The sequence below is a fragment of the Aythya fuligula genome, chromosome 6 (genome assembly GCF_009819795.1).
Source record: "Aythya fuligula isolate bAytFul2 chromosome 6, bAytFul2.pri, whole genome shotgun sequence".
Lineage (NCBI taxonomy): Eukaryota > Metazoa > Chordata > Aves > Anseriformes > Anatidae > Aythya > Aythya fuligula.
Window position 1 is genome coordinate 106440 of NC_045564.1, and position 25760 is coordinate 132199.

The following is a 25760-nucleotide window of genomic DNA, read 5'->3' on the forward strand; positions in this document are numbered from 1 at the left end:
AAATGGAAATACCATGGATTCACAACTTAACTAATACCAGTGATATTTTCCCTTAATTGTACTGGAACAGCTGCCACCTTCATCACGTTTCTCCCAGAGGAAGCAGTGATTTCATTTAAACAACATTTCCATATCGTAAAACAGCATTTACAAATCAACTACTAACTTCATATTAAGGTTTCATTTATGAAAATGCTATAAAAATGTAAATACATTGTTGCTGCATTTTTCCTAGATGGTTAACCAAATGTCATCCATAGAGCTGTATCATAATATCTTCTATTATAATTTGCCACAAACAGCACTCTCATTTACATTGTGCTAATAACGCCTATTTATGAAGCCTGTGCGAACAGAGCTTTGACTCTAAGAACTGACATTCTCCCTTTCACTTAGAAGGTGAAAACCAGTAACTGAAGCAAAATGCTCCACATATTTTGTGGAATTAGAAATAAGAAAGTCTCACTTCTGGAAGAAAAGCAGTAACAAATAAAGAACCCTTGCACTACAGTCAAACACAGATCTCCAAAAAACACAAACTAAAAAAAGCAGAAGTTACATATTGTCTCATATCCATCCTTTACCTTGTTATAAAGCTTAGAAGGGATGTGGCTGTTAGACGCCTGGGCAGCTCTCACACACCATGTACACACTGCTGAAGATGCAAGGTAAGAACACGGCATCAGCTGCCATTATCATGAATGTCCTGAATTTAATTTACTCTTTTCTACCATCTCTAATGAAAGGATAATGAAAGGATATCAATATGCCACACTCTAAGGGTGGCTGCCATTGCATACTTCAACGAGAGCAAAAATAACTTCTTCAACTGAAGAAGTTTGTTGTGCTGACTGTCCCTCAGTCAGCTCCCCTAAGAGAGAAACACACCACAACCAAGGGTGATGTGACAACCATCAGTATTTATTCCAACAGAGATTAAGAGCCTACAGGATCTACAGACAGTAGCCAGGAGGGGACAGAATCTCAGAACTGTGCATCTAATGGAGTGGCACCTTCCTTCCAGTGGTCATCAGCCCTTCAAAACAGACTGCTCCGTAAGTGCTCTGTGAAGCAACACAATTAGAATCCTTACTATTAAAAATCCTAACCAGCAGTGCTGTTCAGCCAAGTAAATTAGTAACATAAAGCAAAACAAAGTATTTGGAGGAAAACAATCAGACTTGTATCATCATATTTATTTATTTATTTATTTGGTCCTTCTGGGCAGGGACATTATTTTCTGTGAAGAACTATACAGTTTCCAGAGTTACGCAATTACTCACTTCTGGGTACTTCCTTGCATGGTACAGTTACAACTTTACACAAGGTCTCTGAGAAGGTATCTGGTGCTCTGAATATATCTGGATTTCAAGGTCTTATTCTCTTTTAGCAGCAGAGACAGAAACAATAGGTTAGAATTTTAGGTTAGAAATTAGGAGACATTTCTTCTCAGAAAGGGAGAAAGGGTAGGCATTGGGACAGGTTGCCCCATGAAGTGGTGGTACCACCGTCCCTGGGGGTGTTCAAGGAAAGGGTTGGACCTGGTGCTTAGGGACATGCTTTAATGGGTGACATTGGTAGCAGGGTGATGGTTGGACCAGATGATCTTGAAGGTCTTTTCCAACCTTAATGATTCTCTGAACCTATTATTCTATGATAGTTCTATTGGCAATTCTCATAACACTTAAAAATCATACTACTTGGAAATGCTTTCTTACTTGAAAGCAGGGCTGAAGAGATCCAAACTCCACTGCCTGAGCAGACTGCTAGTGATCTAAGTTGCAGAAGATTCACTAAACATGGGATTTGAAAAATTTGGGTCACACAGCCCCTTGCAGGACTGGGAGTAACTACACAGATCTAGACAATTTCTGTTGCAACTTCTCTTGAATTCCCTGTGGAAGCCCGTTCCAGAAGTTATTCCTAATCAAGTGTGTTCTTATTTTATTGTTGACTGGCATTGTGGAATCTGGAAGATAAACTGCTTCCGCAGGGTTGATGTTATCTTTGGCATCTGCTTCCATCCATTTAATACTTTTCTTCCCACTTCCTTGTTCACTTCTGTCAGGATGGTTACAATATCCTTGCGGCTTGAACAAAAACAAATAAAAGTTACACTAAAATACACAGTACTTGCTGCTAGGCCAAGAAGTTGATCTATGTTTGCTTCAGTGAAGTGAGATCTCAGGGAAGACTAGTATCTTCCCTTCAGCTGCCTGTCACTGAAATTGCATATGCCACTGTGAAACCACAGAATTCAGTACATCTGGGAGAATAAAAGCAACCTCCACATAGGATCACTATACAAACACACACAATCCTCTACTTTGGCTGCAATCAGAATAGCACACTAAAATGAAACAGAACCAAATTTATGCATTCACCAAGCCCTTTGAACATCATGAGAAAGTGATATCTGGAGAAAAATTCTATCTTCTAAATTAACTTTATGAGAGAGGCAACAATTAAAATTATGACTAAAGAATACTGATGTTCTGCCTGTGTATTCAACCCACAAACTGGCCTCTTATCAGGTGTCACTAGAAGAAAAATACCTTATTACTCAAAAAAAAGTTAAAAAACATGCGCATACATGAACACATTTGTTTATTTGTAATGTTCCAGCATCACAACCCTGAATCTACACCTGGATTAAGAATAGTACTTACAGTGGGCAAAGTAACTTCATCTTGTCACAGAGGCATTGAATGTAAACGCTGCCAGTCTTTATACAGCGGTAGCACTCAAAGTCTTCCACAGTAGCCATGCCAACCAGAACATCAGCCTGGTCAGGAATGGAAGGCAGAGGGATAGCATCCGTCTCGAGATGGCCAGAACAGTCTTCTTTTACTGTGACAGCTGGATGACCTACAGAGCCTTGGCAAGCCTGGATGAAAAACAGCTTGGGTTTGCCAGCAAGTGAAGGACAATTAGATCCACTGAAGCAGGTGAGTAAATCTTTAATATTTACAAACTCATGATCAGTGCCTTTTATTTTGTCTTTTTCACCATGTGAAAGAATGAAGCAAACAAAACAGTCCATGTTGCTATGGTTTTTTTTACTGTATTCTTTAACTGTCTCATATATTTTTTTTGCTTCTAGATCCATGTGCTCAACTGTCTCAAACTGAAGCCACTCGAAGACCCTCTTCAGAGCCTCTGGGAAAGAAAGTCAGAAGGCACTTGGTGACCATAAACAGTGACAAGGAAGATGCTGAAACATTGGGCTCTGTGTGGTAGAACAGGTATCACCAAAAGTGTTCAGATCCCACCAATAAATTCACTTGACTGCCTCTTAGCCTGTCAAGTTTAATTAGAAAATCACAAACGCCTAACTTATTTATCTTTTAAATACAACTGGGTTCAACAACACACTATGTAAAAACAAATGCAGGTTTCATATTATCCAATTAATCAGTACAGTTTAGTGAAGCTTACTTTTTTTAAGTAGGTTTTAACTGAACATTGCATAGAAATCTCAGATGGAAAAGAACAAACCTTAGAAAGTTAGGAAGATGTAACTCTTTAGAATGACAATTTCTGCCATTCTTAAATGAAGTAAATCCCTCACTCTGTGAGACTGATTGACGCAGCAAGAATGAAGGCTGGATAACCTGCTAACATGCTAGCAAGGACACAGTGCTACACAGACTTCCCAGCAAATATTGATGTAAGTGTTATGTAGGTGGAAAGTATCTGGAAAGCAAGAAACATGTAGACAGGCTGGATAGAGTTAAAAACAGTGATGTGTGCTTTCATGAAGCAGATTTTTAGTTTATTAAGATAAACAAGTGACACTTGCAGGAAGACAGGCTTGAAGGAAATTTATAAAGCAGTAAAATAACTGCATTTATTTGAGCATTGTTGCAAACAACTGCCCATACTGACTAAACTGGAATGCTTATAACTGGAGGGTATAGCATGTCCAAGCTATACCCTCCAATCAGTAAGTTATGCAAGCAAAACATTGAAAGAATTTAAGGACTTAAAAGCGCTACTCTGTGATAGGTAAAAATTAAAAACAATCAAGAAGTGAAAAAGTGCATCATCAATCCCTCCTTCGCTTTTCAGTACATCTGACCAATTAAGATGATGCTTTTTCACCTACAACAGTAAGATCTTCCTTCTTAAAGCCATCAGCTAAATTGTTGGAAGTGGTTTATTTTGAATTTCTACAGTTCTACATTAGTTGTCACTCCAGTTACTCTGGAAGCAAAGGAAAGTGAAAGTGATCATTCTATGGGAAAGATTAGATAATTCCTTCAGAAGTTAATAAAAAAGAACAAACTAGGAATTGGATTTAAAAAAATACTTACTTCCATCTTCTATTGTTCCTTCTCTGTTTTCACATGGATTTTTAAAATTGTGGTTATTAAGAATCACACAGTAGCCATGGGGGTTATTTTCCATCTTATATGATTCCACAAGCTGTAGAAACAAAGAAACTAGAATTAAAAAAAAAAAAAAAAAAAAAAAAAAAACAGTGCCAAACACCCTAAATCATGAGGGCAAAGATACAAGAAAATAAAAAAGCTCAAAAGTATAAGTCAGCCCAAGGGGAAGGAAGTTGCTGGCTCTTCCTGAAACCCTCCTCTCTCTTTGTGGTTAGGTTATGATTTTAGAATGGGAGAAAGTGAGTGTCCAGAAACACAAATTTGCACACGTGGAGGATAAGTTCCTGAACCATATCATTCACTCAGAATCCTGACTTTCTAGTGAGGTAGCAGATGCTATCTATCTATGAGTAGCAGATCTATCTATCTATCTATGGGTAGCAGATCCCATCTATCCAGGATACTACTAGACTGTCCTGTTTTTTTAAAAAAAATTAAAACTGTTTTTCTTCCCATGACAGCTACTCTTTCCTTTCTTGTCTAAAAGGTTGCTGACAGCCATGTCCTCACCAAAGGACAAGGCTTGATCCTGTTTTGAAAACAGGAATTCTTTCAAGGCCAACCTCTAAAGCCAGAACCCCTCCCTTTTAGCTCTTTCACCTGCTTAGTCTTAAAAAATTATGCTCCCTGCTCCCACTTGTTGGACAAATACTTTAAAGGCAATCTTGAAGTATTCCTCACCAGGTGTGGTGTCCCACCCTCTGCTCCTTGTCCTGCTGGATGCCGAGACACACAGATTAGATTGCTGAGTGTTTCCTTAGAATTATTTTCTAAGAGGGAGATAAAAAGAACATTTTAGGAGTAAAAGGATAAATCTTCCACTTTGCATATTTCAACACCAAAACCAGAAAAGCTCAAGGAGTGAGGTGGAGGGTTGTTTTCACTATCACTGGCGAGGCTGGGCCATGAATGGGTTCCAGTATTGCAAACTGCCCATCAGTGAAGCTGTGAAGAGTGTCCCTTGGAACAAATGATACATTTGTGTTAAGACTGTGCAGCCCTAACCAGACATTCCCAAAATTAGAGTTATTACGTAAAAGTGGACCTCTGGGCCTGAGCGCACACTGAAGCTTGAGCCTGGAGATGGCATATGCTGCATTCTTGCAGTGGCTGTACCTTGTTCCATTTCTTGTCTGTTCTTTTACTGGTAGCAAGAGCCACATAACAGAAGTCTGAATGTGATGATCACCCCAAGCAAGTCATCCCTTAGCATCTCTACTATGGGATATGCAAGTCAAAGAGGAGACCCATTTTTGTAGTACAGCCAGCTCATTTACTTCTGAGGCCCCTTCTCCAGATGACTTTGTTTTGGTGGACACACCAAGGAGACAGAACACCAGCATAATGAAGATCTCCTCAAAACACTAAAACACTGCTTTGAATACAAGTGCCAGAAATAAGAGAAGAAATCATCAAACACATGGGTCTGCACAGGGAAATAAATCACAATACCCCTTTTACAAGTTACATAGATGTGCTCTTTTTCCACTTATCAAGGGGGACAAAACACATCAATACTACTAAAAAGCCACTCCCCTGACACAGGGCTTGTTTATGCTAGCCTTTCTTGACAATTTTCTTCTGCTTTTGTAGCAACACAACATTTAGTAGACTTAGTAGAAACATTTAGTAGAAACATTTAGTAGACTCTCATTTTGATCGTTGACACACCCTGTTTCCCAAAGAGTAAGGCCTGTATATAGTGTCACAAGCCACCACCTCAGCTGCAACAGCCCAGACACGAAAGTTCTTGACATTTCAACATCTGATATAGAATGCTAATAGTCCAATTTTAGCCACGCACCTGGTCTCCAGTGACTTGTCCTTCAAATAAGAGAAAAAAAGCCTGCTAATAGAAAACTATGCTCAGAACCAAAACAAGTTTCCTCAAGCCAACTGTCTTTTTTTTTCAGCAGCTGAAAAGCTATAGTCCAAAACCAGCACTGCACTGCTTCCTTTGCACTTAAAGCAAAGATAAAGGAGAGGCAGACCACTTACAAAGGGCAGGATGTATTTCGCAGAGAGGTACAAGAAGACATGATGTGATAGTGAAGTAGCAGAGAACATTGGAAACCACAGGTACCAAGATCTGTTCTGCCTATCCCAAGATAATGTAAGATGTCTCTTATCTCTAAACTCCTAAGATCCCAAGGATCGAGCCACAAAAAAAAAAAAAAATCACAAAACAGTTCTACTCTTAAACAGCCGATTAAATAGTTTACCTTTTGTTTTTTCTTCATAGATATCGATTCTTTTCTTTAAGTCAGCTCTAAATTCCTTTAATATATCCTTCAGAATTCTCAGGTCATCTTCTTTAATTATTCCATTTCTTTCCATTTCCATTAAGACCTTCAACATTGACTGGTAAAACACAAACACAGAATCCAAACTCATACAGTGACCTTCAATAACCGCAATATCTGGCACTTCTCGAAAGAACAGAAGACAACATCTTCATTCCCAGAGACCTAAAGTAAAGACCAATTTATTTTTGCTCCAAACTTCATTAACTGAAGAAACACATCACTAGAGTAAAGACTGGATTGGTAGAAATTGCCCATGGCTAAGTTATTCTGCTATGTTTCAAAGTGCGAAGCACTTATGCAGTTAATAACACGACATCCTGTTTTGCCTCTATATTCAGGTGAATTGCTGTAAGCCACTTAACTGCACCACTCTCCATGTTCTAATGCAGGAAATGTCTTCAAGGATGACTTTGTTTTTTAAAGCTGTTTAGTTCACCAAGTTGCAGGTAAATCTGCTACTTTTGCAGTAGGTGCCACAATACAAATAGAATTTTAAGGAAGCCTCTTAGTAATACCAAGCACCTTCATAGCACTGTTTGTTGTTTACAAAACAGATATTAAACTAGCTCACCAACCCTCTTAATCTTTCTGTGGGGAAGTTAACAAAATACTATTACATCAAATTACAATGTAGAAAAAAATGTACCTATTGACACACAAAAATTAGTGCTGGAACTCATGTTAGAACTCAATTTTCGATCTCCAAAACATTGTTTTTCTTCCCGCAAACATCACTTTTATTAGATACAGCATGTGCACAAATGTCTTATAAATGCCAAGCAAAGAAGAAAGTAAGAGCATGATGGATTTTGCAAGAAGAAAAGATAGGGAGACAGGTGGTGGAGGCAAAATGAGAAAAGGAGAGCAAAAAGGTCAGCGAAAACATAAACTGAGAAAAAAGGGTCCTTTCTGTCACAGAGCACCTGTCAGCTAACATCACAAATCTATAAACAACAGAATTTTAGTGACAGCACACTGGTCTCTCCTTGCTCCCGTCTTACAAGTGGCAGACTCTGAGCTAGCCTTGCAAGAAACTTATCAAGGTTACTTTGCCTACAGCGTTATCCTGGAGCTTGTTCTTCGGTATCTGTTCTTGCAGCAGGAATTTCACACTCTTGACATCTTCTGGAGTCAAGTCCTCTGCAATTCCATATAGCAGCTGTCTGGCAATAAAGGATAGAAAAAGACTGACTAAGAAAGATAGGAGAAATAAACATGACAACTACACATTTGAACTGAGAAATGTGAAATGTGGTCTCAAAACTCACGAGGGCAGGAAGTCATGCTGTAATAAATTCAGTTATTCTGGGATATTTGTAAGGTAACACTACAGAGAACAAGACAGTACACAACAGAACTGTCGTACGTTTTGCATGCCAAGGTTTACTAATACTGTGTTTACCTGTACGTTGACACCTTTGCCCTGCCTGGGATCTGAAGCTCCCTCTCCATCTCCTCTCGGCTGGAGCCCAGCTGGCCAGCCAGGAGGTCTATCCGATTGATCCGGTAGAGCAACTCCTTCAAGAAGGACACATCCCCCACTTTGATCATGTCTTTCTCCTTAAGCACTTCAAAGAAAGCCTTGGGCTCCTCAATAGCTTCTTGTTTCCTCACAGGGACATGCTCCAAGCTGAGAAACTTCAGAGCTGCCAGTTCATCTGTGGCCAAAGCCTCAGAAATATCAAAAAGAAGTTTGTGGAAGACTGTACTCATTTCACGTCAGGATTTGGATCTAAACACAGAGAAAATTTAATTTGGTTTGTCGGTAACAGTAGTGCAACACCACGAATATAAAAGGTGCCATGTCATGTAGAATAGTCCAAAACAAATATATGTAATCAAAAATACTTCAGTAGACAGATGCTGTCCTGCCACCATAACTTTGACATTTTTTTCTCGCGATTCTCTGGACTAAATGGAGAGCATTGAAAACTGTGCATAAGTGAAATTGACAGAGAAAGTCACAGATCCTTCTTGCTTCCTATGGTGCATCTCCACACCTGGATATACTGATGTATCAGATAAACAATCCTGGCAGGCTGCTGCCATTTCTTTTGGAGGTTTGACTCCATTTGGAAGCAACAGCCACTTACAGTCTGAAATATAGACTATGCAGTAAATAAGGCTGCGAGGTTTTGCACCATAACATATATAAAGGTTTTACAGGCCACATGAGCAAAACTTCTCTAAGATAGCTGCCTTCTACTTTTCTTATATACTGCTTCTGACTTTGGTCAATGAAACCAAAGCACCTCTCCCTGCTTTTGTTTATCTTCATGAAGTAAAATCTAATCTCAATTGGTAATGTTCAAATCAAATACAGATCACATCAACGTTTTCAAAAAGACTAGAATTCTCATCAGCAGTTCTGTTTTACTGAACACCAAATATCATCCTCCTTCTCCACCACTCACCACTCTATCAGCTTTAAAAATATTAAACTTGGCTTATGTATCCAACTTTTGAGCACAATAGAAAATCAAAAAGTAAGTTTCACACCCGCAAAATTTTTGCAATTAGTATAGATGTGCCATCTACACAGTGTTTAAGCCTGTCTGTAAATACAGGAGTACACTAAAACAATGTTTGGCTGTGGTGTCTTCTTCCATTTCACTAAAATAAAGACACAACTGATAAAACAAGCAAACAGTTTCTTTTACACCATAAGTAATAATAATTTTACTACACTTACATTGGAGGACAGGCTGGAGGACTGCTGAAACAACTGAAAAAAGTGAAAGACAACCATAGTCTCTGAAGTTCCAGGAAAAGTACTTGCTTTTGTACTATGGCCTGTATGGCCTGTAAGTCACATGACTTACAGTAAGTCAGTTATATCAAAGCAATAAGCTGTGATCATTATGCAGCAGTTTCTTTCTCCACTTGCCACTGTTCCGGTTTCAGGAAATTATTACAGTGGTTGTAGGAAAAAAACGTAAACCACAGAAACAACCAGATTTGCTTTTGTTTTAAGGGGACACTAAGCAGCACAGCCAGGAACTCCTGGTATATGGCACAGCTCAGTACATTATGATTACTTATAAATCCCAATTAAAAGATGATGGGGAGGCATGAATCAATTACATATTCCCATTTAAAAACATCTCAGTCCCACTATCCTGCTGTGTCACTAGATCTTCCACATCCTAGCTCCATTCTTCAAAGTACAGCTCCAACTCAGCCAGCCTACTTTTAACTAGTCAAATATCAGTACCAAATTCAGTAGCAGTACTGACAAATAAAGAAAACCGAAAGGATAAACACCTCTTTGAAACATACTTTCCTGTTCACAAAATAATTTAAGTAATATTTAACTTTTGGCATTTTCACTCTCTTTATGCATAGAACTCTGCCTTCAATGGTAAAGTTCACAGTATGATTTGCTGGCCACCAGTATTTTCCTTGCAGCAGCAAACATATGAATAGTCAGCTACCAGACCTCTCTGTTCACATCTGAAGACCAAACTCAAGCATTATGAAGAGAGAGAGTTAGGACAGCAGAAATATGTTCAAATTTTGCAATTAAAACTACCTTCATCGATTTCAACCTATCTACGTTTATAAACTCAAAATCAGAACATACCCTTCAATGGAATGAGGTATTCAAACTCCTTCCAAAAGGCACATGCTAGTAACAGTTCAGAAAACGTGTCTGAGATTCACTGGCATGAGTCTTCCTTTTATCCAAAGGTTGGGAACAGCATCACAAGTGCTATCTGATCTTCAGGTCCCGAATGGTTCTGTCTCCAAGTCATCCCATGCCTCACTTTCTTCCTTTACTAGTTTTTCTGTGTCTTAACTGACTGCAGTTGCAGGTTTAAAGAGGAAACATGCTGTGATCACTGTGTGAAAAAGATCTGCAGGCAAGACCAGGCCTGAGATAGCTCTTTCCAGACAGAGACTTCTCCTGTCATGCAGCTGTTTCAGGGACCAGCCCTCCTGGCATTCTTCTTCCTGTTTAATATTTCACTTCCTATTTCTTACTCTATTGTCCTCCCCCGAACTATTCCTGTTCCTTTGTTAGTCTTTAGTCCCTTCAACTTCCCACAGCTCCCCTGCCCCCATTTTATTCCTTTGGTTTCCCACAGAACTGTCTCAATGACTCAGCCAATTCTTTGTACAGCAGCCTAACAAAAATCCAGCTCCCCTAGAAAGGTTGCCTTGAGGAAGCAAAAATGCTGAGGCTACTGACTACTCAGCAACTGTAGTGACTGGCTGCTACTGGCAAAAGCCAGGATAAACAGCTCTTACACAAAAAAAAAAAAAAAAAAAAAAAAAAAAAAAAAAAAGAGAGAGAGAGAATCAGTATGGATAGGACTTGGTGAATGTTACAAATTCTACTTTAAGATCATGACTTTCCAAAGACATATCTTCCCCACAGGAAGACTCATTTTACACTATTTCCACTTCAATATGTCTAAACAAGAATTGCGCAAGTGACAACCCTTCTTTAATTCTGTAGGTGACAAGCATGCATACATACATGTACATATGCTTCTGTATGCATCATCAAGTCCTTAAAGAAACAAAACACTTTTTGTTGGATTAGGCTGATTTCTTTCTAGCACAAACTCTATATTCCTAGGGACACTGAAAGAGTACAACATGGACAGCAAGCAGTGATTAACATCTAAGCTGCAGGAAGAGAGGGTGTTTTTTACCCAAGACTTTCAGACTGCCGTCTTACAACACACCACAACAGATCACATGAAAACTTTAAAAACCTTGCTGAATGGCAGCTGTGGTTACAGTCCTAAGCCTTTCCTGCCTGCAGGCTTGTCCTGACAAAGTGCCACTGTGTGCACCCAAGTATTACAGTGTGCAGCAATATAAACACAAACAAGCACAATTTTCACACTGGATACTATAAATCATAACACCGTAACCTGTGTGTGAACAAGCCTTATTACAAGGGAAACTTCACCAGTCTTTCATACTTCACAGTGTGGATCCCTCTTCCGAGGGAACTCATGGCAAAAGTCAGCTTAAACTTTTCTTGGCTGTGTTTATCCACCTACAGTTTAACTGGAGACTATTCATGCGGAGGTTCCTACAGAGAGAGCAAGAGAACATGATGATGTTCTCTGTCTAGCAAACTTAAGAAGGAAACCAAGATCCCCCCAAACAAGGTCAAGATTGTTCTGTTTACTCTGTATTGATAAAATTCAATTGTTACCTAAACATACAAAAGAAGAGTGCACTGAGTCTGAATAGCAATTTTGAGCCAGACACTTCAATCTGTTAAGTTTATTATACGTTCTACTAACAGAAAAAACATTTTCTATCTGTGGCACAAGTGTCACTTCAAATTTAGCAGCCATAATAATTCAGAACATATAGGATGCTATGGGTCACACACCTGTTTTAAAAATTGTTTCCAATAGCACTCAACAGTGCTATCTCAAATTTTAACCCTAAGTTTCAAGCTATTTTATGGCTAGTAAATATAGAAAAAAAAAAATCAGTGTTTTGCTGAAACAAAGGTTCACTTCAGCTTAAACCCTGAAGCAGTTAAAATCCCATTCATTCATGCAGTCCAACAAAGTTAGAACACAAGGGAATGGAACAAAGCTGCGCCAGGAAGGCTCAGACTAGGTATTAGAAAAAAATTCTTTATCATGGTCAAACACTAGAACAGACTTCCTAGACAGGCAGTTGATGCCCCATGCCTGTCAGTGTTCAACAGACATTTGGACAATGCCCTCAGCTATACAGCTTTAACTTTTGCTTAGTCCCAAAGTGGTCAGGCAGGTAAACAAGATGTTATTTGAAGGTCTCTTCCAACCAAACTATTCTATTCTATTGTATTCTGAAGTGCAGCAGGCAGGCAGAAACAAGGATAAGCATTAGCAAATGTTTTGTCTACACAAGCTCTTAAAAAATATATAGATTTAATTCAGTAACAAAAAGGAGGACACAGATACACAAAATATCATAACAAAATAACATTATATTATTTCAGTTAATGCTAAAACATGCAGTTAGAAGGTTAATCAAGAAGAAGGCTTGTGTCCTTATACAGCTTCATTTTAGACATTAAAATGAGAAATCAGAAAATGTAATGCTTTAAGTTAATCAATCTGATAAACATATGCAGATATACAGCTGAGTGACATTATTTCACAGTGCTTAACTGGTCTACCCTAACTTTTATTCCAAGAAGTGATGGGGAAATGACAGGTCACAAGTTTTCACAGAGGGAGTTCTATAGCATTTTGGCTATACTCAGTTTTGGAAACATAACATTGTACGTGAGGTTCATGTTAGCTATTACATGGCATCAGTGAGCACTGCTGAACAAGTTGCTTATTTCAAGAGTTACCTGCTTCTCCATAATGTTAAAAGCAATTTAAATTAGAGATGAAAAAATCCTTCTCTGTCTACTACTTAAGCTTTCTCCTCTTACTCCCACCTTTGTCTTTCTCTGTGAACAAAACTAGTAGTTTTAGAGATAGGTTTAAAAATTGTTAGCATGCAAAATAAAACATGATGAGCCTAAACCTAACATCCTGGTTTAGATATATATAAAGAATATATAGAAAGCTACATGTAACCCTTACGGTGACGGACGTACGCTTTTGTGTCTGCAGGCACAAAAATGTTTAACATGATAGAAATATGCTTGTCCCAACCTTGAAAACTCTGTGTATATATATATTATTTAAATACTTGGCACATGGATTGTATTAACTGTGTATCCTCACAGTTTCTTTGGGGGGGGGGAAAAAAAAAGGAAGCCTTGCCTTGACACTAACAGCTCCTGAGGAGTCTGAGTAACTGCCTTATACAGGCAGTGCAGTGAATTGCATTTAAATGAGATGTGATGACAAAAGTATGTATTTAAAAAGCCTCAATATTGCTGTGAAGGAGGAGGGTCTCTAGGTATAGGGAATATAAATTTTCTTCTTAAGGTATAAGCTGGCTGAGGCATCTGCTTCTTTGTCCCCCAGCGGTCAACACGCCTGCTCACATCTTCATTAACTTCTGTAAGAATGGATAAAATATCTTCACCCCTGCAGCCAAAATGAAAGCAAAAAATAATAAGAAAAAGATTTAATTATAAGCAGATGGTATTGTTTCTCCATGTAACACCTCACTGATCATCTAGAAGCTATAGTACAAACTTTTATAATAATTTTTCTTTTATAATAAAAAACATCCTTTTCTACAAATTTCTCTTCTTTTGATCTCATTTGAGTGCAAGCCTTGCTTGATTCAACTAGTAATGTAAAGGATGTAATGATATTTTTATCTAAATCCACTCAAGAAACAGATGGCTAACAGAATATAGATTGGAGATTCAGAGGTGGATTTTTTTTTCATTTTTATTTTTATTTTTTGCAGTAAGCTCCACGTCATCCCAATAGTCTCTAGGGTACCAGAGGTGTTAATGTAAATTTATCAAAGATGAGTGAACAAATCATCAGTTTAACTGATTTTGTCCATGGGCTGCTCCTATTTGAATATGACTTCAGAGAAAAAAAAAGGAGGGGGGAAGTTCCTCCTGTATTTTCAAAGAGCTAAGTAATTAAGTATTTACCTTGGTACCAACAACTGCAGCTTGCTGCACAGGGCCTGAATATACCAAGTACCCTGTTGAACATGCCGGAAAGAGGCATATCCATCAATTGTGGCCATGCCTAGGAGGAAGTCAGCCTCTTCGGGAATACTCTCAGAAGGAGAAAGGCTCTGTTGCATAGAAGAGAAGTCAGGAATTCGTGCATCAGCTTCAACGTAGACAGGACGCTGTATCTCTTTACCCTGGCAAGCTTGGATAAAGAATAATTTGGGTTTTTCAGCTAGTTGTGGACATCGTTTGGCAGTGAAGTAGGACATGATCACGCGGATTGATACAAGCTCTCCGTCTTTCCCATAGATTGCTCCTGACTCTCCATGAGATAGAATACAACAAATGAAACAGTCCCTATCCTTATGATCTTTCAGTTGCTGCCACGTTTCCATGAGTTCTTTAATCTGCTCAGATGTCTGATCTGTGTAAGTCTTTACATCCAGGCCAAGCCATGTGAATACTCTCTTTAGCTCCTCTGTAATTAATAAAAGAAAAAAAGAAAAAAATGAAGCAGGAGAAAACTATTTTATGGTCACCATGCAAGCTAATCTTAACTGTGAAAGGACCTCACACCCTGATACTTCTGCAGATTCATCCTTATACTAGTATCAAATAAAGGTTAACAGAATAAGATGGCATCAGTTCAAACACTGTCACTGAATCTTTCCAGACAAGCTTTAGAACATACTATGACATTATAAAATGACACACTAAGTGAGCTCCCAAATGGCACCTGAAAATATTAGGAATCCCCCCAGAGTTTCAGATTAGAAACTCTTTCAATACCTTCCTCAGATGATTATTTCCAACTGCAGTTTTGACTATTATAGAGCTTCATAAACAAAAGATAAATAGAATGAATAGAATAAAAGAGTATGCATAGGTTTGATTAAAGAGTTTTGCATTATATTATACAAAAACGTTGGTTTAGTTTTAATTCTTTTTTACAGTTACAGATAAAGACCAAATAAAAAGGGATTCTAAAAATGATTTAAGAATGATCCAACTGTATGAGAAATTCAGTGGTTACTCAGCCTTTAGCCCTTCTCCCCGGGAGACACAAGTGACATAATTTAACAAAATCAAAAATCTTACTGTTTAGAAATACTTATTAAAACATATACAGTAACATTTAGAGCAGTACCAGACAATCAACTTGCATGGGGAAACAGAGAAACTAACCCTCCAAAAATCTCACTTCAGGAACTTACCAGCATCTTTAGAAGAACCCTTCCTCTCTTGAAGAACCCCATCAAATGTAACATTATTAATAACAATACAAAATCCTCTCTTTGGGCCATCCATTTTGTAACTTGACATCTTCTGTAGAAAGAAGAATAAAAAAGCTCACAGCCTCACCAAACTTTTTCAACACTTCAGTGATGGATGTGTAAGCTCTAGCAACTTTATTTTCTTAACATGTCTCAAAATTGGCATCCAAAAAATTATAGACACCTAGGAGTCTGGGTTATTTTTGGAAATCTGGAACTCAATGGTGCCTCTGTGTGCATGATGTTAGACACATGAGTTGAGTTTATTAGTAGTAATGAATACCTAGAGCAGGTGGTTCATATTGATCCAGTGGAAAGGGATGCAAACAGAACAGAGATCATGGATGTGCATACACCTGCCACACTAGCAGTTTTGCTAAGACTTAAAAGTTACCTCCCCCATTTAAAAAAGAATGTTTTAAAAACTAAGAAGTCACCGAAATTACAAGTACCACCCCTTCAATTCCAACCTCAGGTTAAAATCATAAAGTTCCCCCACTTCAGTTCCTCCCTGTTCACTAGAAAGAACAACTAAAAATATGTGGGTATGTGCAGTTTAGTAGAAAAAAAATGAAGGCAGTACTCCATCAGCTACTTCAACAGCAGCAAACAATACTTCAGCTACAACAGCCTGAACATCAGTTGATGAAAAGATACATTATGGCACAGAACTGCAAGAAATTAAATCACAGAATCATAAGAATCACAGAATCATCAATCAAGAGACCTCCAAGATCATCTAGTCCAACTTCTGACCTAACACTAACAAGTCCTCCACTAAACTGTATCATTAAGCTCTAAATCTAAACGTCTTTTAAAGACCTCCAGGGATGGTGACTCCACCACTTCCCTGGGCAGCCCATTACAGTGCCTCACAACCCTCTCAGTAATGAAGTTCTTCCTACTATCCAACCTAAAACACCCCTGTTGCAACTTCAGCCCATTCCCCCTTGTCCTGTCACCGGGCACATGGGAGAATCACAGAATCACAGAATTTCTAGGTTGGAAGAGACCTCAAGATCATCGAGTCCAACCTCTGACCTAACGCTAGCAGTCCCCACTAAACCATATCCCTAAGCTCTACATCTAAACGTCTTTTGAAGACTTCCAGGGATGGTGACTCCACCACTTCCCTGGGCAGCCTGTTCCAATGCCTCACAACCCTTTCAGTAAAGAAGTTCTTCCTAACACCTAACCTAAAACTCCCCTGGCTCAACTTAAGCCCATTCCCCCTCATCCTGTCACCAGGCACGTGGGAGAACAGACCAACCCCCACCTCACTACAGCCTCCCTTGAGGTACCTATAGAGAGCAATAAGGTCGCCCCTGAGCCTTCTTTTCTCCAGACTGAACAATCCCAGCTTCCTCAGCCACTCCTCATAAAATTTGTTCTCCAGACCTCTCACCAGCTTCGTTGCCCTTCTCTGGACTCATGGATATAAATGGATATAAAAAAATGCAACAACTTGCTCCCTCAATATCTCTGCTTAAGGAAAAAGCTGGAGGGAGAGTTCATTACGCTGCTGTACAAGAGTACATACAAGTCTTCTAAGAAGGTATCTCACAAAAGGGATCTTTCCTTCTAAACCATGACCTCTGGTTTATTGAGGAAGATTGCTACATGCCTGTAATAGCTTACTGAACACACTTGCCTTCTTTTAACCTTCTTACAAATTCTTTGCAACAAACTTCATGAGACACACAGAAATCTCACATGTTCTTGCATGATAAACGCCATTAGAGGGATGAAGACCTCATGCCCCTACATATTCACAAAGATGGGTTTAAGAGATTATCTCATACCTTGGATTCATTTTCTACATTGCTGAATTCTCTAGGCAGCTCCAGGTTCATTTTAGACAAGCTTTGTGTTAGAGTAGCCGCGTTGTTATCTAGGGAAAAAACAGTATAGTATTATTTGATGAGGAGAAATCTACTATTAGTGTATGTACCAAAAAGGAGTATAACTACAATACAATAATTTTATTATTTCAAATACTTTTACATTGAAAGGAGTAATTCTTCTGTATAAGATAACGTTGTCATGTACAAAGGATCTATTCTGGACATGTCTCCATTTATTTTTATTACATATACTTTCGTGACAAAGGCAAGGTTTCCATTTGTACTTGTTTTATGGAACAAAGATATCTAGGCTACAAGGACAGATTCTACCTGAGACAGTCAAATGAATTTTTCATTTGTAAATAACTAGATATAAACTTCATTGTAAGTTGGATCTATGATGTTACTACTGAAGCTCCCATTACAGATTTTTTTTTCTGTTCCTGAGTCACACATAATACCTCTCAGACTCTCAAAGGTACCTTGACAGACACTGAAAGTTGAAAAGAGCAAATGTTGTGCTGCGATACTTTACAACATCTGTTGTGGAGTAACAAACATGGATGTAAACTATCTCCTGTTCTTTGTAAGGAATCTTTTCAGAGATCTAATCCAAAATATAACTTTACTTATGGTAACTTTATTTACTTTTCCTTCTGAATGCCCTAAAACTCTCTCCTCCTCTTGTACAAATCATATGCTACTTAATGCATTCAAAACATCCCTCTCCACTGTGCAACACCTAACAACTTGAATCTTAGTAACTTCACTTACTCCAGCAAGCTATTGAAAGATGCGCAAACCATACATGTCATGGTCTCTCTAGTGAATAAAGGTGCCAGGAACCATTTTTAACCTTAAAAAAGGTGCCATTTTTTTGTTTGCCTGTTTCTGTCCTCAGATCTTTATTTTCTGCTTAGTTAACAGTCATTCTGCAAATGCCTGGGAAGAGTGGGCACAGATCTTCCTGATATCTTCCTTTAGTGAGGGAACTGGAACAGAGAGACAAGAAGTCCAGGGCACTTTCTCATTTCCTCTATAAGGATCCAAGAGGTATGGCAGAAAGAACTACAATAAATGGCATTGTCCTTTTAAACAATATACTAGATTCCAGACAGGGCGGCATAAAAATCGTTTAATACTGAAACTCTAAGAGAAGACAAACCTTGCCTGCTGGGTATGGAGTGCACATTTCCAACATGCTCCCAAAGGCTCCGAGGTTCTTCAGCATAATGATCTGTACATAAAGCAAAAGAAATCCGAGGTAAAGTCCTGTACACAAAAAAATAACATTTCAGTTTTATAGTCATAGTGTCCCCTTCTCTTGTCCTTCCAGACATATTTAAATAGAAAACTTGTTTTTAATTCTTGGGAAACAATCTTTTTCTACTAATCAGACCAGCCCTTATTTCACTTACAAAAAAATACGTTTCATAGTTTCCAGTAAATGACTAACCAGGTATACAGGATTTGCCAATTTTCATTTCTCCCATTTATATAAGAACAGAAATCCTTCCAATCTATTAGTGCAGAAAGCAAAAAGACCCTTCAAAAGCAGACAGCAAGATAAGTGTGTTGCATTAAGCCAAATGCTAAAAAATTACTAGAGTAAATAAAAGCATGTAGCTTTAAACATAAAGGTATAAAGAAACAGATGTTTTCAGCAAGTCTTACCATTGACATTAGAACTGACAGATCTGATTGAAGTCTCCTGTTTTTTGAATGGGGGAAAAAACATGTTAAAAATCATCATATATATGCATTTTCATAGTGATTTTAGCAAAATAGGTTTAGTAAACACCAAAGTTTTCTAAGTAGTGGATAGGAAAAATACTGATTTCCTACAAGAGGCAAAACATTTAATAATGAAATTACAGAAGACTTCTCCACTTAGTGCAAATCTCATGGAGCTACAAACAACAATACTTTCTCTTAAGGATAAAGGGAAACAGCAAATAATTTTCTTTTACTTCCAAATGATTTCTAAATATAGGAGTGGGCATTCACTACAAACAAAATAACGGTCCAACATGGTCCCATATTAATTTTCATCGATAGTAAATTGTTCAAATTGTTTTGAATCTATGTTTTCTATTAAGAAAAGCTACATTAATTTTCTTACCATGCTAAGTGCCATGCATGAAAGCTATCCAAATCCTCTTCACAAGTAGAGCAACTGTAACTCAAAGCTACAATAATGCAAGCCCTTCATGACACTAAATAGGCCATTAAGAATATCTACTTCTGGGAAGTATCACCAAAACGTTCACTGGCTTTTCTCATTTAGAATTGGGACAGAACTTCTTCCATTCCTCTCCTTTTCCCTCCAAAAGAGAGATTGGTTATATCCCAGATTAATTAGGTTTCCTAACCTGATTCATCATCCAGCTGCAAGAAGGACCTAACTGACTAAGGACTTGTACATTGAGAAAATGGGATGACTTCCTTTAGAAGCAGCAGTATGAACTGATAATCAAAATATGGTGTTATCTAATAGAGATAGTTTAGTGACAATCAGCCAGAACTTTAGAAATCCTCACTGACTGTCCTGTTTTATAGAAGGCACCTTCACATTCTCCCTCACTCATCTCTCTTCCCAATACTGCTTTTTCCCCAGTTGTACAAGAACAACAGTAGTATTTCAAATTCCACTATTTGATGATATATGCAGCTATGTTTCTTACAAACATGCCTTTTCCCTTCCTAAATCAAGTGGGAAGATTTAGTGAAAGATCTCACAGGCAGTATGGTTTCAAAATAAAGACAGAAAAAAAAAAATGAAACACCACCACCACTAAAACTCTGGTAGATAGCGTGTACCTGTGGGAAATTCAATGCTCTGATGCCTACAGTGTGAGACACTGAAGATTCTTTGACTGGCAGAGTATTCTCCTGCTGAGGCAGAGACACTAAAAAGAGCAAAAAGAGACAATAAATGAGAGAAATCAAGTGCCTTTTAGTTAAATGACTATGAATTTGCACATTAAGGCAAATGCAGATCTATACTTAGTGAAAGGTGCATTAAATATAAAGCAACTTTGAAACACGCTCAGGAAATAGGGGGGACTGGAATTCATGAAGTGCTGAGTGCCCTTGAACCTACTGGGGAGACAGCTTCATGCTTCCCAGAATTTTTTTTCCCAGTGCTAAAATAAAATGAAATAGAACCTTTTCCCCAATATGTTTATAGTCACTCCACAGGACATTAAATGAAGGAATATTAGAAACCACAGTGTAACCCATGAGAACGTGAATTACACATTTAATAATAAAGTTTACCAGGAATCAGACAAACATGCACACGACTTGCCTTTCCAGCTTACTAGCACACAACTGCTTTGTTGTAGTATACATTTATATATCACAAAGTGCCTTGTACAGGACAGTCATCATCATCTTAATGCTATTCATGTGGAAACTGAGGAGTGTGATATAAATGGATTTTTAGTTTCCCAGCCTGTTCTGTATATGCTAGACTGCTCTGTGTGGCCTCAGATATTCAAGCGCATCCCTAGTAATGCAAGTTAGGGACCGTTATGCCAAACTTGTGTGTGAAGATACTTGGGTAATCCCACTCTAGTTCCTGCTCCAGCAATGCACACGTAGAACCTTGAGGTTCAGTTGTTAAGACCCTTGTAGAGCTTTCTGCATTTTAGCAAACCTATTCCCTAACTTTGAGTATCTCACCTTTTGCCCTTCTGTAGCTGTTAACTGTTTCCAGCAGATCAGGTGAAACATTCATACAGACTTCCTCCAGCATCTGTACATTGTTTTCAGTTAAAAGGCCCTGTTTTTCCAATAAAATCAGCAATTCTAGAGCAGACTGACAAAGAGAATGAAATATATTTGTTCTTTAGAACTTAAAACTTTTTGCCTCAGCCCTGTCTGACTGAAAAAAATCATATTATCATCTGCTTTGTCTCCTAGCAAACTGGGTCTTAGCAGTCAATTTTACATGATAGAAAGAAGGACCTTCCTTCTTGTTAACCCTACAAATATTGACCTGACTAATTGCAGATCATGCCCTGTTCTGTCAAAGACTTTTCTCTTTATGTTTTTCCTCCCACTCTACTTCCATCCCAACATTCATTCCCTCCCTGCCATATACACATTTAGCTTTCTTCTCACATACAGTAGTTCTACGTCGCTTTGGGAGACGGTTTCTCAGGAGGAATACAATTTCCTGCAACATCTCATTGGTAATGTTCTCTGACAATTCATACAGCATCTGCCTGCAACAGAGACCCAGTGAGACAAAAGCAGAAAAGATGGTATAGAAACTAAAAGCAAATAGAGAATTTAAAGGAAAGAGAAACAGCACGGTACAGATGGCAGTAATAAAGAGAACAAAATCCCACTGCAAAGTTACCTGTACAGAGACACTCTTCCCTTCTCATGCAGACATTCTTGCACTTTCTCCTTGGTATAGCCAAGTTTATTGAGCAAGAAATTACATTTAATTCTGTATAAGAGTTCAGCTAGCAGGAAAGTATCTTCTTCATTAAGGTAATCTTCAGCCATAAGAAGCTGAAAGATATCCACTGCAGACTGTACATTTTCCAGTTTTTTGAAGGGGATCAAGTCAGTACAGAGAAATTTTAAAGCTGCTACATCTTCAGCCCCCAGATTTCCATCAATGAGCAGAAGCTGCTGACGGAACTGCAAGTTGACACCATCCCCCATGTTGCTGGAGCTGACAGTCTCTCTGCTTGAAAGTCAAAATCAACTGTTGGTAACACTTGGATCTTCAACAATCCTTGTAGCAAGACTTCATCCAACAACTGTTTTAAAGACCTTAATTCTCTGCAAAAGATAGTTTCCTTTTAAATCAACTTGAAACTTACTTCCTTCTACAAGCACAAAACTACAGAGAACAGATTTGGGAGATGCTCTGAACAATCCAGTCTAACTTTGGCATTAGCCCTGTGCTGAGCAGAAACCTGGGATAGATGATCTCAAGAGGTCCCTTCCAACCTAAGTTTTTTAAATTTCTTTCAGTCATCTTTAATATTTAGAGCTTTTCTGACCCACCAGTAGTGGAGAGAAGCAGAGTCCCTGCAAGTAACATATTAAAACTCTCAGTGGAGAGAGTGCAATGGTAAAATCTCTGATATTCCTTGATCTGCAGTTTGAAGGCTCACGCTTCTATGGCTGTGTCAGTAAGGTGTTCCTCTGTTTCAAATATGACACTAAACTGAAGCCGTGGAATATCCATCCACTCCTAATCATATCCTGCCATCAAACTCTGTTTTGCATTTGGCATAGAAAGACCTAAAGCCTTTCTTATGTAAATGTCAAATAAAATGTAGTAGAACTCAATCTAAATAGGCTCTGTAGAAGCAACTCAATCCTACTGAGGTTTCATAGACACTCATCACCCTTCCACCACACCAACTTCCATGTAACTTAGGCGGTTCTTTTCTGTCTGTACAGGTTACATAGGGAAACTTGTTTAAGTGCTTCAGTGCCTTCTCCCCTAACAGGCAAGTGCTTAACCTTTGTTCAGAGCAGCTGGAATTAGCAAAGCTAATGAGGGAGCACAAGAAAAAAAAATCAGGGAAGTGAAGTGGGGAAAGAACATCCAAATTCAAAGCCTTGGAAGCATCTGGGAGGACAGCTCAGCAAACCACAAACACTATCGTACCATGTTGGGGGCACAGACAAGAGATTGTTTCAGTTTTGTGTTCAGGGACAGGTAGACAATATAATCCCCAAATCCTGGCACCCAGCTAGAATACAAGCACCGTATCACATATCAGACAAGAAGTTTGACAGAAGGCTGGAATCCTGCATGCTGTCCTGTCCCTTGCCAGAAGTCACAGCCCATGTAAAAAAAAAAAAAAGCTCAGACTGCTTTTTCCTATATTCAACCTTACTCTCCCATGGTTCAGTAAGTGTTCTTCACCTTCCTTCTTTCCTCATATTAAGCCCCTTATGTTGTGAAACCCTATTCACTTAAGAAACAAGCTGCCACCAAACGTTTTGGATCTTATTTATCTATACACAGAAACTGTAACACTTCACAGTAAATCAGACTTCAATCAATTTAGCAGAGCTACTTCTAAACCCTGTCCAGATGCTTTAATCAACTAAATTTAGCAGCGTAATTTAGGCTAAATTGATTCCTGCCTAAGCCAACAAACATATATTTTTTTTATATATATATATATATATATATACACCAGGTTCAAACTATTCAGAATTTGAAACCAATGATTTCAACTAAATTAACAAATCATAGCTTTAGTTGAACAGAGTTGAGTGGTGTATAGGACGTATGCACAATCAGCAAACAGAACTGAAGCAAGATCCAGAACAAATTTGTTAATCTACCTTTAAAATACTATTTAAGTATGTGTTGCTGTCACTCTTGAAGTGACTCTGCACTCCAAACCTTTTCTGCTTTAAGTTCTGAATACCCTCAAGACCACTTAATGTGAGCTGCATTTAGCAGCTGTCTATAACCTATTTTTTCCCCCCTCTGTACTGAAGGCAGATTGGGCTGGGTCTCCCTCCCTTCTAGCACCACTATGAGATGAGATACTATCAGTTTACTGCCTGAACCATTGTTCAGTCTAGAGCCACTGTGTTTTTAGAGCTCTCTACCACTTTATATATTTTATAAGTCATTTATCACACAGAATTGTCTATGTTGGAAGAGACCTCAAGATCATCGAGTCCAGCCTCTGACCTAACACTAACAAGTCCTCCACTAAACCATATCACTAAGTTCAACATCTAAACGTCTTTTAAAGACCTCCAGGGATGGTGACTCCACCACTTCCCTGGGCAGCCTGTTCCAATGCCTCACAACCCTTTCAGTAAAGAAGTTCTTCCTACTATCCAACCTAAAACTCCTTGGCGCAACTTTAGCCCATTCCCCCTCATCCTGTCACCAGGCATGTGGGAGAACAGACCAACCCCCACCTCACTACAGCCTCCCTTGAGGTACCTATAGAGAGCAATAAGGTCGCCCCTGAGCCTCCTTTTCTCCAGGCTGAACAAGCCCAGCTTCCTCAGCCACTCCTCGCAGGACTTGTTCTCCAGACCTCTCACCAGCTTCGTTGCCCTTCTCTGGACTCTTTTGAACACCTCCATGTACTTCTTGTAGCAAGGGGCCCAAATAAACATTAGATATAAAACGTTGCAACTTGTAAAGCAAAGAAGGAAAACGAAAGCAATCCCTATTTCACTAAAAACAAAACACAAAATCCCCCTGATGTCAAACACCCAGCACTAAGGCATGCCAGGGCCAGAACCTCCCCACCCCTAAGGTTTGCTATGGCTCACCCTACTGTTTTCGGCTAGAGCTAGAAACACGGAAGAAATGACACAGAAAGGTGGTAAATCTGCATCTCTAATTTATGCTTTGAGATATATCTAGAGGGAAGGAAAATAACATAAAATAAACTACGAAGATTATTAAGTTACTATTTTTTCCTCTAACGTTTTACTGACTGGGGCACTGCGGGAGTTAACAAGAGTACAAAAACACGGACCGCAGGGTCAGCCCACAGCCCCATAAAGAATGGGAGTATTCATCTCGCAGAGGTAGCTGCACAATACCGTGAAGTAGGCGCTTTCTTTTGTTCCATTTCGGTCACTCCTGTCTTACCTCTTAAACAACCCCCGCGCCCGTCCCCTCTGCCGGCTGCTGCCCTCCCCGTGCGCGGTGCTCAGCGCTGCCTGCCCCACTTCCCGGCCGGCCGCGGCCCCGGCCCGCGCCCAGGCGCTGAGTCACCGCGCCGGGCCTCGGCGGGGCAGGGCACCGGGCCTTACGCCTCGCGGCCGCCAGGAGGCAGCACCAGCGCTGGAAAGCGGGACAAAGTCGAGCAAGGGGACACACCCCTTGGGAGCACGCCCCCCGCGCAACACCGGGCCCTGCTCGCATGCGCCCCGCAGGCAGCGGCCGGGCGGCCCGGCTCTCCCCGCCCCTCCTCTCCCCTTGCGGCGGGAGGCCGCAGGCGAAGTGCCGCAGCCCAGGGCCCTGCCAGCAGCTTTTTTTTTTTTTTTCTTCACTGAGCAGCAGCTTGAGACTCTTGCTTGGGGAAAGGCTTCCTCAAGGTAGGCTGTGTGCTGCGCCGACCCCGCCGCTGCCTCACTGCACTAAGGGGAGGAGGGGAAGGGGCCTTGCCCAGTGCAGCCTTCTCAGGACTTTCCGCAGCTCCTGTGACACCAGCGTCACCCTACACCCCGAGGTCAACGCATCCGGGTGGGATGAGGCCCCTCTGTGAGCTGCTCATGCATGTGGCTGCTGTGAGTGCACAGACAAGCACTGCATTATTTCTTGAAGCTAAGATTCTCCACCCTTGATGCAGCCAGCTCCTTTTTACAGAACTGTAGCAATTGGACAACCAAATTTAGCAAGCCACGAA

The 25760-nt window shown here is 39.5% G+C and overlaps 2 protein-coding genes across 5 annotated transcripts; both read right to left on the bottom strand.

Moving 5' to 3' along the window:
- Positions 1-1589: 1589 nt before the first annotated feature.
- LOC116491006 (caspase-8-like) lies at positions 1590-10841 on the bottom strand. Of its 2 annotated transcripts, XM_032190679.1 has the most exons (8): positions 10284-10841; positions 8103-8432; positions 7758-7863; positions 6617-6755; positions 5076-5164; positions 4317-4428; positions 2670-3159; positions 1590-2090 (listed from the first exon to the last, which is right to left on the bottom strand). In XM_032190679.1, exons 2-8 carry the CDS (start codon positions 8411-8413, stop codon positions 1940-1942), a joined length of 1398 nt encoding a protein of 465 aa, XP_032046570.1. In that variant the 5' UTR covers positions 8414-8432; positions 10284-10841; the 3' UTR covers positions 1590-1939. The 2 variants fall into 2 exon arrangements, with proteins under 2 accessions (XP_032046570.1, XP_032046569.1); XM_032190678.1 differs by lacking the exon at positions 10284-10841 and having other exon boundaries at positions 8103-9308.
- A 1072-nt stretch (positions 10842-11913) lies between these two features.
- Positions 11914-25135, bottom strand: LOC116490833 (caspase-10-like). 3 transcript variants are annotated; one of them, XM_032190356.1, is made up of 11 exons: positions 25001-25135; positions 21755-22188; positions 21518-21617; positions 21073-21172; positions 20206-20294; positions 19060-19096; positions 18551-18622; positions 17344-17432; positions 15482-15593; positions 14241-14745; positions 11914-13713 (listed from the first exon to the last, which is right to left on the bottom strand). In XM_032190356.1, exons 2-11 carry the CDS (start codon positions 22066-22068, stop codon positions 13551-13553), a joined length of 1581 nt encoding a protein of 526 aa, XP_032046247.1. In that variant the 5' UTR covers positions 22069-22188; positions 25001-25135; the 3' UTR covers positions 11914-13550. The 3 variants fall into 3 exon arrangements, with proteins under 3 accessions (XP_032046247.1, XP_032046246.1, XP_032046245.1); XM_032190355.1 differs by having other exon boundaries at positions 15482-15590; positions 21073-21208; XM_032190354.1 differs by having other exon boundaries at positions 21073-21208; positions 25001-25134.
- Between the last annotated feature and the right edge of the window lie 625 nt (positions 25136-25760).